This window comes from Phragmites australis, chromosome 8 (assembly GCF_958298935.1).
Source record: "Phragmites australis chromosome 8, lpPhrAust1.1, whole genome shotgun sequence".
Taxonomy (NCBI): Eukaryota; Viridiplantae; Streptophyta; class Magnoliopsida; order Poales; family Poaceae; genus Phragmites; species Phragmites australis.
The window spans coordinates 11,296,120-11,312,090 of NC_084928.1; the positions used below are offsets into that span (position 1 = coordinate 11,296,120).

The 15,971-nt window shown below is 42.9% G+C and overlaps 1 protein-coding gene across 1 annotated transcript; it reads right to left on the reverse strand.

Moving 5' to 3' along the window:
* Positions 1-11,608: 11,608 nt before the first annotated feature.
* On the reverse strand, positions 11,609-14,802 carry LOC133926622 (1-aminocyclopropane-1-carboxylate oxidase homolog 4-like). The gene is made up of 2 exons (XM_062372637.1): positions 13,720-14,802; positions 11,609-11,977 (listed from the first exon to the last, which is right to left on the reverse strand). The coding sequence occupies exons 1-2, from the start codon at positions 14,800-14,802 to the stop codon at positions 11,723-11,725; spliced, it is 1,338 nt and encodes a 445-aa protein (XP_062228621.1). The 3' UTR covers positions 11,609-11,722.
* Between the last annotated feature and the right edge of the window lie 1,169 nt (positions 14,803-15,971).

The following is a 15,971-nucleotide window of genomic DNA, read 5'->3' on the forward strand; positions in this document are numbered from 1 at the left end:
GTTCCTAACAATGTGTCCAGAATTAGACTAGGGTACCTTCGAGATCAGAGATTGAGCACAAAACACGACACGCAATGCAGACATGTTCGAGCCCCCAGCTAAAGTAATACCTACATCATATATGGAGGTTGATATATTTGTATTCTCTCGAATACAAGTAAGGTGCCTAGACCTATTACAAGGAGTAGATCCTGGCGGTCGGGAAGCGCTCTGCCTTTCGTGCGAGGAGGCACTCAGTTTCAGGGAAAACATTATCGGTGATAAACCCGATTTGCCGGGTTTACTAGTGAGCCTTGGTAGAAAATGTATCATATTTACTCGTATTTTATTTAAATTTTATTAAATTTTATTAGATTTTTTCTTGTATATCCGATATTTTAAATAAACTGTGTTTCCCGATAACATTAGGTAAATTTTGTTTACTGGTAGTATTTTACTTGCTCGGTTTCTCCCATTGGGAATGCTATCGATCAAAATCGGATGAGAAACTGGTTGTATGTCTGTAAAACAACTGATCAGTTATCACCACCAGATAAATTTTCATCCTCCACGGGACGCATTATCTTGGAACGTTGGCTCATCAGTTAGGCGACGGATCGAAAAGAGAGCAGTTAGCCTGCCCTAGTACCCTACCCTACCCAAGCGCTCATACGAGTACGACAAGGCTGTGGCGCTGTCATGCATCTTTCCAGGTTATTCATTCACGTTTCGTATGGTTTGGGAGAGCTTCTAAATCTGGCAATCGAAAGGCTTTCCTTCACGCCAGACTATACATGCTCCGGAGGCCTTTCTTTCCAACATGGAGGCGTGCAAGCGTTTAATTTGCATACTTCTTGAGTTTTTTTTTTTTGGCCTTGCAAGCCTCGCATGCTTGACAAATCCCCCAGATTGCACCACACTCTAAACTTCTCAAATATTTGTTTCTGACAATGTGTCCAGATTTAGGTTTGGATACTTTCGAGATCAAGGATCAAGCACAAAACAAGACATGTGATATTGACAGGTTCAGACCTCCTGTTAAAGTAATACCCTATATCACGTATGAAGGTTGATATATTTGTATTCTCTCAAATGCAAATAAGGTGGCTAAACCTATTATAAGGATTAGATCGGATCTAAACTAGACTAGATTTGAAGTCGTCGAGTATCTCCTATGATCTTAGTGCTTGCATCGAGTTGAGTTGTGTTGAACTACTCTAGTTTGTCAAAGCTATAGGGTTTGTAGAAGTTGAAGTTCCCATTTCAAGGGTCTGAGTCCCTGCCTTATATAGGCCCTAGAACTACCATGAATCCTTCCATAATCGATGAGAACTCGTCCATCTTGTTGATCAAGGCAAGGCAGCCAAATCCATCCTGGATACTAGTCGTACTCGAGTCGGTTAACCCGATCGAGACCTTCCTAGTATGGGCTTTCGTGATCTCCGAGTATACTAGGTCCCGCAAATTTGGGTCCACATATATATGGAGTCGTCAAAGATATAAGCAAAATATCATATTCATATACGATGTACTCCTTATACGTATATACCTTATAGTTAGATAATTCGATAAAATTGCATGTTGGAAAGTGTGCAATTGTGTTGAAGTCTTCAGAAGGTTCTTGCTTTTGTTAAGACCAAAAGAAAGACATTTCTTTGTACGGGACGCTGGTGCCTCTCACTGGATGCTAGGGCTGCTAAGTTATTGTATTTAGCTTATGGTGGTAGGAACTAGCTTGAATTTGATTCCGAATTCAAATATAGAAAAATTGGGTTGATGACATGGTTACATAAATCCATGGACACGCATAACTGGAAGAAATTTCCTTCCATATCCAAGCTTAGAGCATTTCAAGTTGAATCTGTATCCCGCTCCCCATCACTAGATATAGCGATTCGGCCCAAAAAATCGGCTCCAGCCAGCTCCCCATTGCCCCTCGCCATTTTCTCGGCTCACCATCACGTTCTCACCCCCCTCCATTTTTGTCGGACAATAAGGAACTTGGACTCTCGTAATGACCGCAATTGCCACCATCTGGAGCCTCCTGCGGAAGTGGTGTGTGCACCATCCCTCCCGCCGCCGCCTCGCTGCACAACGCCGCTGCCCCATTGGCCAGATTCGAGCCCCTCCAAATCACCCCAGATCCAGTGCCGCTTGAAGCTACGGTGGCCATCGATGTTGTCTGCACCACTGAGCCACTGCCTCCTCTCGAAGAACAGTTCAAGTAACCACTTCTCTTCTCCTTTCCTTTTGCTTGTGCATTAATCGGAAATGATGCCGCTATTGGACTAGGTGCGCACGACCTCACTGAAGGTGATCCCTGGGTTGTTGTCCTTCATGACTGACCCCTGCGGCGCAAGGCTGTCGCTGGCACCGCTTGTGGAGTTCGCCCAACATCGAGTGTTGCGGGGGATCTGGGTTGACATCGAGGTGCAGCTCATGGCCATGGCTGGGCTCCGGCTGCTTGATGCTGCAGTGGCAGAGTCCATCCGGGAGTCATGCAAGGACTTGCTTTGTTATTGCTATGTTATTCATGTATGATGTCACTATGTGTATGAGTTACATTCCTAGCTCTACACATAGAAGAGATTAGAATGTTTGCTTGGTCCGGTCTCGACATGAGTTCATTTAATTAATTACTCACTTTTACTTGTTGTTTACAAATAAATTGTGCTTTTCTACTAATAAACCCTATTAAGACTTATTCTTGAATTATCGTACGTTTGCATACTTTACCATAACTTACAGAGTATGATATATGCTCACACTTGCTATACCTAAATCATGCTCAGTTGGTGAAAACTTTGAAGGATATTGATATTTTATTTATCTGTAATATCACTATATGTATGAAATTCATTTCTGCCTTTACACATAGAAGATATTGGACTGTTTTGTTTGATCATGTCTCAACATTGATGAAGCCATTGATCACGTGAATTTCAACCACGTTTCGAGGTCGTAACCTTCCTAGGACCTATGCTTATCGTGCAAGACCTACACCAAGAGTGGTTGAAGAAGATGAGCCACACTAGGAAAATAAAGAAGTGGAAGAGGAAGAAGACATCATTTTGGATGATAATGATGTAGATGATTATGGTGAACAACCAATGGTTGCTATTGAAGATGATGTAGAGAACGCTATAGCATCTAATGATCTTGACGAGTTTACATCAGATGACTTTTAAGAGACGACATATTTGAAATTTCGAGAGATAGGAGAGTTGTATGACCTTTGTGCTATACATTTGCATTGCTAATTTAATTTTCTAATATCCTAGACTATTACTTTTGTGTTACAATTACATTGCCAATATAATGTTTTAATATTCTAAACTATTATGTATGTATGATGTCATCATGCCTGCATCATAAATGATATAAATATGTGAATGTGATGGATTATTGTGCCTCGCTACACTACCGTAATAACTATATATATTGATGGCAAAGAGCCACGGTGATTGCAGCTTGCGAGGACACTGGGCACATAATACTGAACCTACAATCTGAACATACAAACATGGTATTAATCGGTACATATCCGGTTTGAAAACGTGGTACACTTCCATGGACTATCTCATTTTATCAATTGGTCGAGACTGAAATAATTATGTCAGAAGTGTCTGCAGCTAACATCCACCGTTCGATACCAAATCAAACAAAATAAAGAAGCATGACTTTTATCGGATAAAACAATTGCCTTGGAGAGTAATACAGCACTGCCACTGACATGGTAACATGCGTATAAGTTTACGATGTGTTAACACTCAAACAAGCCTGTACTTTGATTATTTGAAGTGCTCCAATCAGCGCATTACTGGCAAATTCTCGTCCAAAGAAGGTCCCCAAGAACTCAGCCATGGTAATATTCCTGTACTTCGCTGGCTTTTCCAAAGAAACCAGTTCGGGCAATTGTCCTTAAGAAACTTGAGTCCTTTCTCTTCTCAGGAGTGGAAAAAGCTACAATGCCATTACAAAGTTCCTGTATAAAGTTTGTCAAATCTGTGAACGAAGAAACCACAGGTTTTTGCGACATAGCTCTATTCTATTGATTTATGCAGAAACCAATAAAACTAGGCGGATTGGCGTGCCGCGCCCCTTTTTTTTCACAAAACATGACAAAAGAAAACTAAAAAATTAGATTCACCAATTTTGGCATCTCAATATTTATTTATGAGTTTATTAATATTTAATACATTCATTTAATTATGGGGAAAATAGTATTGTTGTTATGCATGCACATAATTTTAGTATGTAGACGACGGTAATACGAACCTAACAAAATTTGCTTCATATTATTTTGTGTTTTAGATAGTTTTCTGTGCATTTTAGATTATTTCAACCGATTTATCAATATAACTATTATACCTTTCGCTATTTTTCTAAAATTTTCTAAAAAATTATATTATACATGTAAATATACGGATATGTATATACATACATATACATATCCGTATATATACATATATACATATGTAGGACCTACATTCATTTAAATATATGGACACGTATATGCATATATATGTATACATATACGTATCCATATATACACACATATATAGGACCTATATAAACAGTAGCTACAGTGCATTGAACCCTGAGAATCACTCCAATTCTTGGAGCTTTAATATATATTATTGGTTATATATTTTTAATGTTTTAATATAGCTCGTGCAGCATATGGACTGTGGAGTATCCTGTGCAGGAACTGTTGTCGAGTCAAAGAATATAGCTTTCTTCTCACTCCTTTGATATGTAACACCCAGTTTTAAAGGAACAAAATCGGACACAACACATGTATGCCAGGATCAAATTTTCATACATGTGCTACATCATCAGTGTATCATCACAGTGCCAAAATTACAACGTTATATTACCTATTACAAAGGGACCTGAGGGTCTAAAAGAAAACACAGTGAAACTAAAAAGAGGTCTTCAGTACCAACATGGCCACCATCTTCCATAGAAGTCGACCGGGGGCACACTAGCCTAGAACAACAACTTCGGGTCGAAGTCGTCCTCGTCGAAGTTTGCAGCATTAAAGACGGCTTCTGAATAGCGGTAGCATGCAAGAAGAGGGATAACGGGAGTGAGTACAAAATGTACTCTACAAGTGTAGGGAAAAAATATGCTATGGGGCTCTAGTCAAGGAAAGGATAGACACAGGTTAACTGCACTAAGCAACTATGACTTACTAGGTGAAGACTCAACTATAACAAAAAGAATGACTCATCGGATTCCATCCGATTACCAAGACTCACCAGGTAATTCCATCACCCGGCTACCCGATCAACCATACCAAACCCAGAACCCAGAACCCAACTAATCCTAAAGAAGTCCAAGCCGCTCTTGTCCGTGAGCATGGCTGATTGACCAGTTGGTTAATCTGTAGAGTTTGCATAGCTTTCCCCACGAGTCATGATTCCCGTGTTGCTTCACACTTTTAGGGTGTGGAGTCGGGGTCTCACTACAAGGCCTTTACAAAGCTCCTTCTAACCTACAGGCACCCATTGAGGTTTCACCGCTAACAGACAATTACATCGCTACAGAAGCCCCCTCTTGTGCCACTTAACCGTCCAACGGTGCCCACAGAGCCAGAGGGGTGGCTAATTAGTTGGTCAGGCCGTACCCATATAGGCCATGTGGTTGTACGGTTTAACTTGGTTACATGCTTCAAGAACCGGTCCTTAGGACCCCACACAGAAACAAACACAAGTCTGCTATTCAACACTACCTCAAACCAACCATTCTGTTGAGATCCCTATACCATATTGCTACAAAATTACCATTTCCCAAATATTGTTGTATAGTTCATTAGTCAATGTTAACATTTCTCCCAACCCTGACTGCACTAGTATATCTATCCATTTTACAACATGATAACACAACGACGACAAGGAATATTTATTCAAAACTAATAAACCCTAACATGGGATTTCATATTTAGACAAGTATGCATCGAAGGTAAAACATCTACATAAATATCCTAAGAATAGGTGCAAGATTCTCAAGGACACTTGCCTTCGATGGAGTGTTGCGCAAAATCCTCGAACGCTTGGTCTTGGAGATTTTAGGGTAGCTCAGCTCCTACTCGACAAACTAGAAATGCACACAAAACAAAACTCTAAGGACAGTATACCAAACAGTACTGAAACTAGGCAAAAACCCCTATAAAAAGATTCTACACGTCGCTACGAACATTAGGGCATGAAAATCGCTTAAATCGGAGCTACGAGCAAAAAGTATTGAGCTTTAGAAGTTTCAGGGACTAATCTGCAAATTTTAGTTGAATTCCGAGAATAAAGCGAATTGTTCTTATACTAAAAAGGTGGATTTATGATGTCATAAACAATTTCTGAATTATTTTTCTATAGGAAAAACTTATGGAAAAGGTTCACGGGACCCGTGGACCACAGCCTTATGGCCGGTCCACGGTCCATAGTGAACCGGGTCTCAAAAGGGTATGCCCGGTCTAATCCAAGCCGTCGGATTTGGATCGGGCAGCCGAGATCAAACACGGGCGGCACGGGATGAGAGAGACGGTGGCCGATGGCGGCGGGCGGTCGGGAGCTCGCCGGCGCAACGCGAAAAGGCATCTCCGGCCATCATTCTCATCGGGATTAGGCACAAAAGGGAGAGGGGGGACGGGATTCATCACTGTGGGCTCGGCAGCGGCGAAGGAGCTCTGGAGACGGCCGGCGACGGGGAAGAACAGGCGGCGGCCTTTGGTCATGGCGGGGACGGCGTCCGACTGCGGATGAGGCTCCAAAAGGCATCCGGAAATGAAGCACAAGGTCATGCGAAGCCGAAGGGAGGAAGACCAAGGTCAAAGAAGGTCCGATCATGGAGAATTTTGGGTGGCAGCGAGCTCTTACCATCGGCAATGGCGGAGACGGCGGCGAGCTCAAATCCGTGTGCAAAACAAAGGGAAAATGGGTGTTTTGGGCAGGGAACGGCGCAAAGGAGACGATGAGGGGCTTAAATACCTGAGAGAGGAAGAGGATAGGGCGGATTGGAAGGGATTCGGCCAGCACCATGATTTCTAATTAAAGCTTCGATTTCCAAAATAATGAGGGCAAATGAAGTGGGAAACGGCCGAGAAGGGGGGAAGGAAGGGAGGGGATCACGGTGGTGCGGTTTTATTAGCGAGTAAAGGCTCAGGGAGGCAGAATTTGGAAGTGGGCACGTGATTTTGGGGGCGGTTCATCCAGCGGCTAGAGGTGGAAGATAGGGAGCCGGCTCGGGTCGGGTGGCTCAGGCGGAGTGGCTCGGCTCGGGCCGGGCCCACCTGGCGGCGGAAGAGAGCGGGAGGGCGGTTCGGTGCAAGGGATCAAGCCGGCTCGGCGCAACAGGCTGACGTGGGGAAAAACAGAGAGGCCCACGCGAAGGAGAAAAAAAGAGGGGGAGGGGGAATGGGTTGGGCCAGAAAGGAAGAATCGGCCCAGAACTCTTTTCCAATTTGAAAATGCCTTTTCTTTTAATTTTATATCGATTTTTGCAGAGGGTTTTAAATGAGCGCCATCTAGCAAGATTTTGCAAACTTTTTCCATGCATAAAAACCTATTGCAACTAGGATGTCATGAATGCATCAACACAAATATAACCTATGGCCAAATTAAATTTGGAAATTAATTCTCTCTATAGAACAAAATTGCAACTCCTATTTAAATTCTAGCAAAATTTTAAACTATTCAAAAATTTGAAATTTAGGGTGTTACAAACCTACCCCCCTTAGACTGAATCTCACCCTCGAGATTCGGAAGGATCAGAGAAGAGATGGGAAAACTCGGTCTTCAGATCATCTTCTCTTTCCCAGGTTGCTTCTTCTTCTTAATGATATTTCCACTACACCTTGCACATACGGACTCGCCTGTTTCTGGTCACCCGTTCTGACATATCAAGAATCTTGACCGGATATTCAGAATATAAGAGATCTTCTCGCACATCAAGTTCTTCTACTGGCAACTGTTCTTCGGGAACTCTTAAGCACTTCTTTAACTGTGACACATGGAAAACATCGTGTACTCCCGAGAGTTGAGGAGGTAACTCAAGCTGGTAAGCTACTTCTCCTCGTCTGTCCAATATCTTGTACGGACCAATAAACCGAGGTGAAAGCTTGCCTTTAACCTTGAATCTGCGTGGACCTCTGATTGGTGATACTTTGAGATACACGAAATCTCCTACTTCAAAAGTCAGTTCCTGGCGTCGATGATCTGCATAACTCTTCTGCTTTGATTGTGCTATTTTCATATTATCTCTGATCTATTGCACTTGTCTTTCTGCTTCTCTCAGAACTTCTGGACTGAAAACTTGGCTTTCTCCGATCTGGTTCCAGAACAAAGAGGTTCTGCACTTCCTTCCGTACAAAGCTTCAAAAGGGGACATCTTGAGGCTAGCTTGATAACTGTTGTTGTACGAGAACTCCGCATACAGCAGATTCTTGTCCCAACTATTATCGTTCTTCAAAGCACATGCTCTTAACATATCTTCAAGGATTTGATTTACCTTTTCTGTTTGTCATCTGTCTGCGGGTGATATGCTAAGCTGAAATTCAACCTTGTGTCCATAGACTCATGTAGATATTGCCAGAACCATGAGGTAAACTGACTGCCATGATCAGATACAATTATCTTAGGTACCCCATGTAGAAACACAATTCTGGACATATACAATTTAGCTAGATTCGAACCTTTATAGGTTTCCTTGACTGGAATGAAATGAGCTACTTTTGTCAGCTGATCAACTACGACCCATATAGAATCATATCCTGATTGGGTTCGAGGTAGACCCACTATGAAATTCATGCTGATTTCTTCCCACTTCCATTCAGGTATTTTCAAAGGCTGTAGTAGTCCTGCTGGTCTTTGATGCTCGGCTTTGACTCACTGACAGATATCACACAAAGCTACGTGTTCTGCTACTGCACATTTCATTCCGTACCACCAATACTGATCTCTAAGATCTTGGTACATCTTGGTACTCCCTGGGTGAATGGAATATGCTGAATCATGAGCTTCTCTTAAAATTGTATTCCGAATAGCTTCCACATCTGGAACAAATATCTTGTGCATATACCACACTGTACCTTGTTCATCTTCAGTGAAATCTGGGGCTGCCAACTTTGATAAGCTGCTTGATTTCTAAAATCTTTTCATCCTTAAGCTGACCCTTTCTTATATCTTGTTCAAGCGTCGAATCGATTTCCATCGCAACCATCTCGATGTTACACACCATACTCAGATTCAACTTCTCGAATTCCTTGCATAGCTCGGAACTCATCTCTTGAGGAGTTATAGCGTTGACCTGAGATTTACTGCTCAAGGCATCAGCCACTACGTTTGTCTTTCCTGAGTGATAGTTGATTCCCAAGTTGTAATCCTTAATGAACTCTAACCATCTACGTTGTCTGAGATTAAGATCTGGTTGAGTGAAAATATACTTCAAGCTCTTATGATCTGAATAGATCTCACATCTTTGACCTATCAAATAATGCCTCCAGATCTTGAGTGCATGAATCACTGCGGCTAACTCCAAGTCATGTGTCGGATAGTTCTCTTCATACTTCCTTAACTGTCGGGATGCATATGCTATGACATGACCTTTTTGCATGAGCACACATCCCAAACCTTGTCGGGACACATCGCAATACACCAAAAATAGCTTTTGAGTATCTGGCACGATCAAAACTAGTGTGAGGTCAACCTTTTTCTTCAATTCATTGAAATTGGCTTCTCGAGCGGCTGTCCACTTGAATTCTGCTCTTTTTTCTAATAGTTCTGTAATTGGTTTCGCTATCTTGGAGAAACCTTCTATAGACTGGCGGTAGTAACCTGCTAAATCCAGGAAACTGTGGATCGCCGAAACATTCTACGGTGGTTTCCAGTTCAGAACATCTCTCACCTTAGACGAATCTACAGACACACCTCCTGCTGATATGATGTAATCAAGGAAGGAAACTTTCTTTAACCAAAACTCACATTTGCTTAGCTTAGTATACAACTGGTTTTCTCTGAGCTTCTGCAATACCATCCTTAAATGTACCTCGTATTCTTCTTCGTCTTTGGAGTACACCAGGATGTCGTCAATAAATACTATGACAAACTTGTCCAAGTACTCCATAAAGACTTTGTCCATCAGATACATGAAATAAGTTGGGGCATTGGTCAAACCGAACGACATTATCGTGTACTCGTATAGACCATACCGAGTAACAAATCCTATCTTTGGAATATCCGAGTCGCAAATTTTCAGTTGGTGATACCCAGTCCGAAGATTGATCTTGGAGAACACACCTGCTCCTTTCAACTGATCAAACAGATCTTCAATATGGGATAGAGGATATTTGTTGACTTAGATACGATATTCCAATTTCGAAGATAAGCACGTCCGAAGCATCTGAAATTGACATAAGATAAATTCATCTTTCAGCATTTCATGAGCTTATGTACTTCTCACAGAGAGCAGAACATTCTGGATGTGTGAACTCTGTTGCTGTGGCTTGAAGACCAAAGCATTGGCAATTCGGCTTTCATATCAACAATTTTACCCATTTGAACTAGCGTGGAAAAAAGAATCCCTTGCGAAATGAAGTTCGCTGCATTCAAATGGAGTAAGCAAATATAACCAAAACATGCATAGAAAGTTACCTTTCGCTCCTTCATGGGATTGGAATCTATAGTGTACATTTTGCACCCTATTGAGAATTGAATACCTAAAACCATGAACAAACTAGGCAGTCTGATAAGGGAAGAGATGTTGCAGGCAGAATTACAAGCCTTCAGTGCTCAGCTCCACATGTCAACATCAGGAAAGTGAATTAGGCGACAACGGTCAATGAGGTTTAGGATTTGAGGAGGGGGGTTTTGATCACCGGTGTGCTTTCCGGGTTTAGAGGGGTGCCCGAGAAGATAGATCGACCCAACAGAGGAGGCGGGTGCAGGACAAGGTGGTGAGGCAGTGGAGGCGCCACCGGCCATGGGCCGCAAAGGACAGCCAGTGGGCCAAGGTGGGGCGGAGGCAACTTGGCACAACCGGTAAATGCGGCGGGGGTTGTAGGAGCAGATCCGACGACAAGGATGTCGCCAGAGATGGGGGTAAACATGAACTTGGCACAACAGGTAAACGCGAGGGACTTGTCAGGAGGTTGAAGACGGCTCACAGCCGTTGTCTGAAAAAAAAATCAAAAAATAGACCGTTGAAAAATAGGAACCGCCTGACGCAAGTAGCCAATGATGCATGTGTTCATGTTTCTGTCCATATTAGGAGTCTGGACTATCCATATCACGGACTAGTTTGTACACAGGATAGTAACTTATATCATTCCTTACGGTGAACATCCAACGGCTCATAGCCGTCGGCTGAAAAAAAAAGTCAAAAATAGGCGGTTAAAATATAGGAACCGTTTGACACAAGGAGCCAACGATGCATGTGTCCATGTTAGGAGTCTGGACTAGTTTGTACATAGGATAGTAACTCCATATTACTCCTTACGGTGAAGTGAGGACAAATACCAGTTGCCCAGTTCAACGAAGTTGCTGCATGTGCGTAGCCTGTCCACGCATTAACAGTATGATGAATCACGAAAACAAATCTAGCATCTATTTAATTATGCATTTGGTACAAATCATACAGAAAACAGAGAAGCATGATTTTTATGAGGTAGAACATTTTGTTTTATATTATCAGCATCGCACACGGTTACAGAAGCCTGAACTTTCTTGGGGCAAGCACTTGATTAATCTTACAATTTGAAGTGATCAATTAGAGCCTTGCTCGCAAGGTCTCGTTTAAAGAAGGACCCCAAAAACTCAGACATGGTAAAATTCCTGTACTTTGGTGGGTTTTCCGAAGAAACCAGTTCTGCCAATGGTCCATAAAAAACTGAGTCCCCTCTCTTCCCAGGATTGAAAAAGATGGCGATTGAGACTCTGGCTTCTTCACGTGTATTCATTATCACCCGATGCTCAACACTCTTGTACTTATCATTAGACATTATCTGATGAAAGGGTAGGACACAAAAAATACATTAGATGGGATGATAGCAAACAGCTCAAGAAAGCTTCTTAAAGTCATATTTCTAAAGTCATATTTCTGACACTTAATGGTGGATGAAAGATATCCTAGCAGAAGGACAACAATTGTGTGTAGGTCACTACAATAGAACTAGTCATCCGAGTCGGATCATAAGTGTTGGTTAGGCTATAACCGGTACTGATAAAGTATCAGTGCCGGTTCGTAACATCTCGATTGACCTGCAACTTGGATACATGTTTCCAGATTACAGCTATTTCAAATTGAAAGCACTTGAAGAAAATGAGGATACGCTTGTAATGACTCATAGGCTCTCACAGTTACATGTAGCTAAAACGGTTAGTACATATAGCTTGTAGCTAGGATTATGTCAATAATATTGAGTTTTTCCTCTATGTTGCTGCTCTTTGCTTGTATGATTTTTACTAGAATACCTGGATGCGGACGAGTCGTAGCTTGGCTTTAATCTTGCGTCTTCTTGCACAACGCTGGGGTACATAGTACTTGGCCCGCAATGCAGGAAGGTTCGTGAAGGAAAGTACTAATCACACCTTGAGTTTCAGTGTGATAGCAATGGTTTTGTTATCTACGGAAGTCCAATGAAACTTCCGTTTGAAACGACTAGTGTGCTCATTTATTCACTAAACCATTTTGATGTAATATTTGGAGTTGAAATTTTAAATGTGAACTATGCACTTAATGGTCTTTGATCTAATTTTAGAAATTCTTGTAGTTTGAATTAATGTATAAGTGTTTATCGTGATTGAAATATCTGTTTATGAGTAAAAATCTGTATATGTGCTTGTTATATGTGATTGAATTATGAGTGAAATATATGTATATGTGCTTGTTATCTATATTGTTTCTTGGATGAATGGGAAGTGAACCAAACGCTGATAATTGGTACCAGTCACGGTTCATAACAAAGAACCAACACTGATACTGATTATCAGTACCGGTTATATAACAAATAACCGGTACTGATACTGATTATCAGTGCCGACTTATAACAAAGAGCCAGTACTAATACTCATTATCAATGCCGGTTTAAAAACTGTCACTAATGGCGTTTTTGAACCGACATTAATGACTATTTCTGTAAGTAGTAGGTCTAAGTCTAACCACTACGGACCATGCTATGGTACAGCTCATGCCACACATTGAGTTGCCTACGCAGGGCTTCTAGTCAAATAAAAAACACTCTGATGAAGCTAAACATATATTCTGATTCTACATGCTTGAAAGCTAACAAGCATTTCTATACCATTGTTTTGGTCAGAAATCATAACCATAACTTTCCACGAAAATACAAAAGAGACTACATATTCAAACAGGCATAGTAATATTGGGGCTAGACACATTGGAGCACTATATTCCAACAGTCCAACTTGTAACAACTATTTTACTCTCAGAAATTGATCAAGACATATGCTTTACCAGATATGGTGTACTTTTGCCACTCAAAGGCTTTAAGCCAATGAATACACAAAGTGAAGTATTTAGAACAATAGAGTTTCTAAGTTATGTGAAGTGAACTTAAACTAAAAGTATTTAGAACACATAAAGAGTTTATCAATCGTGAAGATATATATCTGAATTGGCAGAACACTGAACTCAGATACTTCAAATATAATAACTTGAGATTGATCACACAGGATGCAATTGGCCAACTTGGCGAACTTGAAGTAATAAATAATCTGATTATACCTGCAAGAGGTCCCCGACATTGATGACTAGCGCGCCGGGCACGGGCTTCGCATCCACCCAGTGGCTCCTCCCTTCCTCGTCAATCTGCTTCACCTGCAGACCACCGACAGCGTCCTGCGCAAGGACGGTGAGCACACCAGGGTCTGTGTGCGCGACGATGCCCATGGTGCGCTCGGGCTCGGGGCACACCGGGTAGTAGTGGCAGGCCATCAGCTTCCCCTCGAGGCAGGAGGCCTCCTCCAGCGCCGCGGCCCCAAGCCCGAGCCCCTCGGAGAGGAGCCCCAGCAAAGCTCGCCCCACGGCGGTGGTGTGCGCGTCCCACTCGAGGATCTCTTCTCGGCAGACGGCTGGGATGCGCGCCGGGTCGGCCCGCTGGGGCCCAAACAAGATCTGGATGGTGTCGCGCCAGCTCACCGCGCGGGAGCTGAACAGGTCGACGTTGGAGGAGTAGTTAACCCCGCCGGCCACGGCGCGGCTGTAGTGTGAGGCGCGCTCGGGGGCCGGGAGCTCGTTGAAGGCGTGCACGGCGGCGAGCGCCCGCGATGGGTAGTCCGCGGGGACGCCGAGGGCCTGGTGGTGGTTGACGAGGTGGAAGAAGCCCCAGTCGCGGGCGGCCTCCGCCGCGGCCGCCGCGGCGAGTGGCGCGGGGAGGGAGAGGTCGACGACGGGGATGGAAACGCCGGGGGGAGCGAGCGGGACGGAGGCGTATGGGTCCGGGTGGAGAAAGAGCGCCGGGACGGAGGAGACGCCCGACTCGACGAGGCCGCGCACGCCGGTGCGGGACTCGTCGAAGGCCTTGAGGAGCGCGGCACGATCGGACTGGGGCGCCGGAGGAGAGGGGGACGCCATGGCTGCCGGGTTGTTCGAGGCCTTGGAGTTGCGTGGAAGGGATGTCGATAAATTAGCAGAGAGGGATGGGGGCGATGGGCCTCGACTTCTTATCCGGTCGCCATCGTCCGTTTCGGCCTCCCCCCGCACCCGAGCACGCAACCAACGCCCCTCCTGACGGCGATGGGGCGCGGTTTGTTCGGCGACCGTGATGCGACGGCACGTGACGGGGGAAGAAGGCGGTAGACGCGTCATCGCGGTCATCTCTAACACACTTTAAAAATTTGTTGCTAGTATTATTATTATTATAATATCATTTAATATTATTATAGTATTTTCTATTCTCTATCTCTAATAACTATTTTATTTTCTATTATTTTTTCTCCCTTCAAACTAATATTCATCTTCTGTGACGGAAATAAAGGAGGAAATTACTCCAAATTTAGAGTATGAACCCTACTATAATACTGTAGCACAAGAAACGGTCATTTACTGCATTTCTATTGAAGTACTTGGAAAAGGTGGACTATAGCAGCAGATATCGATGCTGATGGAGTCAGAGCCTGTTTGTTTTAGCTAGAGATTCTGAAAAGTAGTTTTGTGAAAAGGTGAATTGTAAAAAGCTGGATTGTGAAAAGGTTTTAGATTGTAGATTCTAAAAAAAAATTGATAGACAGTTTAGTAAAATTGACTTTCACAATCTATCAAAAGCTGAGAAAAATCAGCTTCTCAGATTCTCACAATCCAACCAGCAGATTTTAAAAAACTATAACCAAAAGTTGTCTGTTTGTTTCAGCTTCGGATTGTAAAAGCTGAAAGCCACAATCCGAAGCTGAAACAAACAGACCCTCGGCTATATAGGATGAGGGCCTACAGTGCGGAGAAGGAACAAGGTTGTGATGGTTGACCGCATCGTGAACTGGCGATGGCGCTCGACTTCGACGGCGATGCAGACTGTAGAGAGTAGGGACGTCAGACTAGCAGGCTGTGTGGATTTACTGTAGAGTTAGGACTATTCGGAAGTTCTAAAATATTTTCACGGGTAAACAAGAAAACACCCGATCAATTCCGTTATTATGTAATGGAAATGGGTTTCCCGTGTAGAAAAAAAAAACAAAAATCCCTTGGGTTAGGCTGTTTGGGAGAAGATGAACAAGCAATGTTTTGGATTCTCCTAAACACGTTTCTCTGGTGAATTTTAATCATTTCTAAAAATCATTTAGTTAGCTAGCTAAAATCGATTTCTTGAAAGAGAGGATAGTGGTGCAATTGACTAATTTACCATTGCTCATATCTGTTATTTTTTTCAATGAGTATCTCATAGTTACTAGTAATTTTAACAAATAGAGCATGTCCATACAGAACCAACAAAGAATCAACAAAGTTGCTTTTATAATGTTTGGAGTTATATTCTTTTTACTTTG

Bases quoted from the DNA above. Each gene is read 5' to 3' on its own strand.
- LOC133926622 (XM_062372637.1), bottom strand. From the start codon at position 14,802: ATGACGCGTCTACCGCCTTCTTCCCCCGTCACGTGCCGTCGCATCACG. The intron at 11,978-13,719 runs GTATAATCAGAT...CCCTTTCATCAG, and splicing joins ATGTCGGGGACCTCTTGCAG to ATAATGTCTAATGATAAGTA.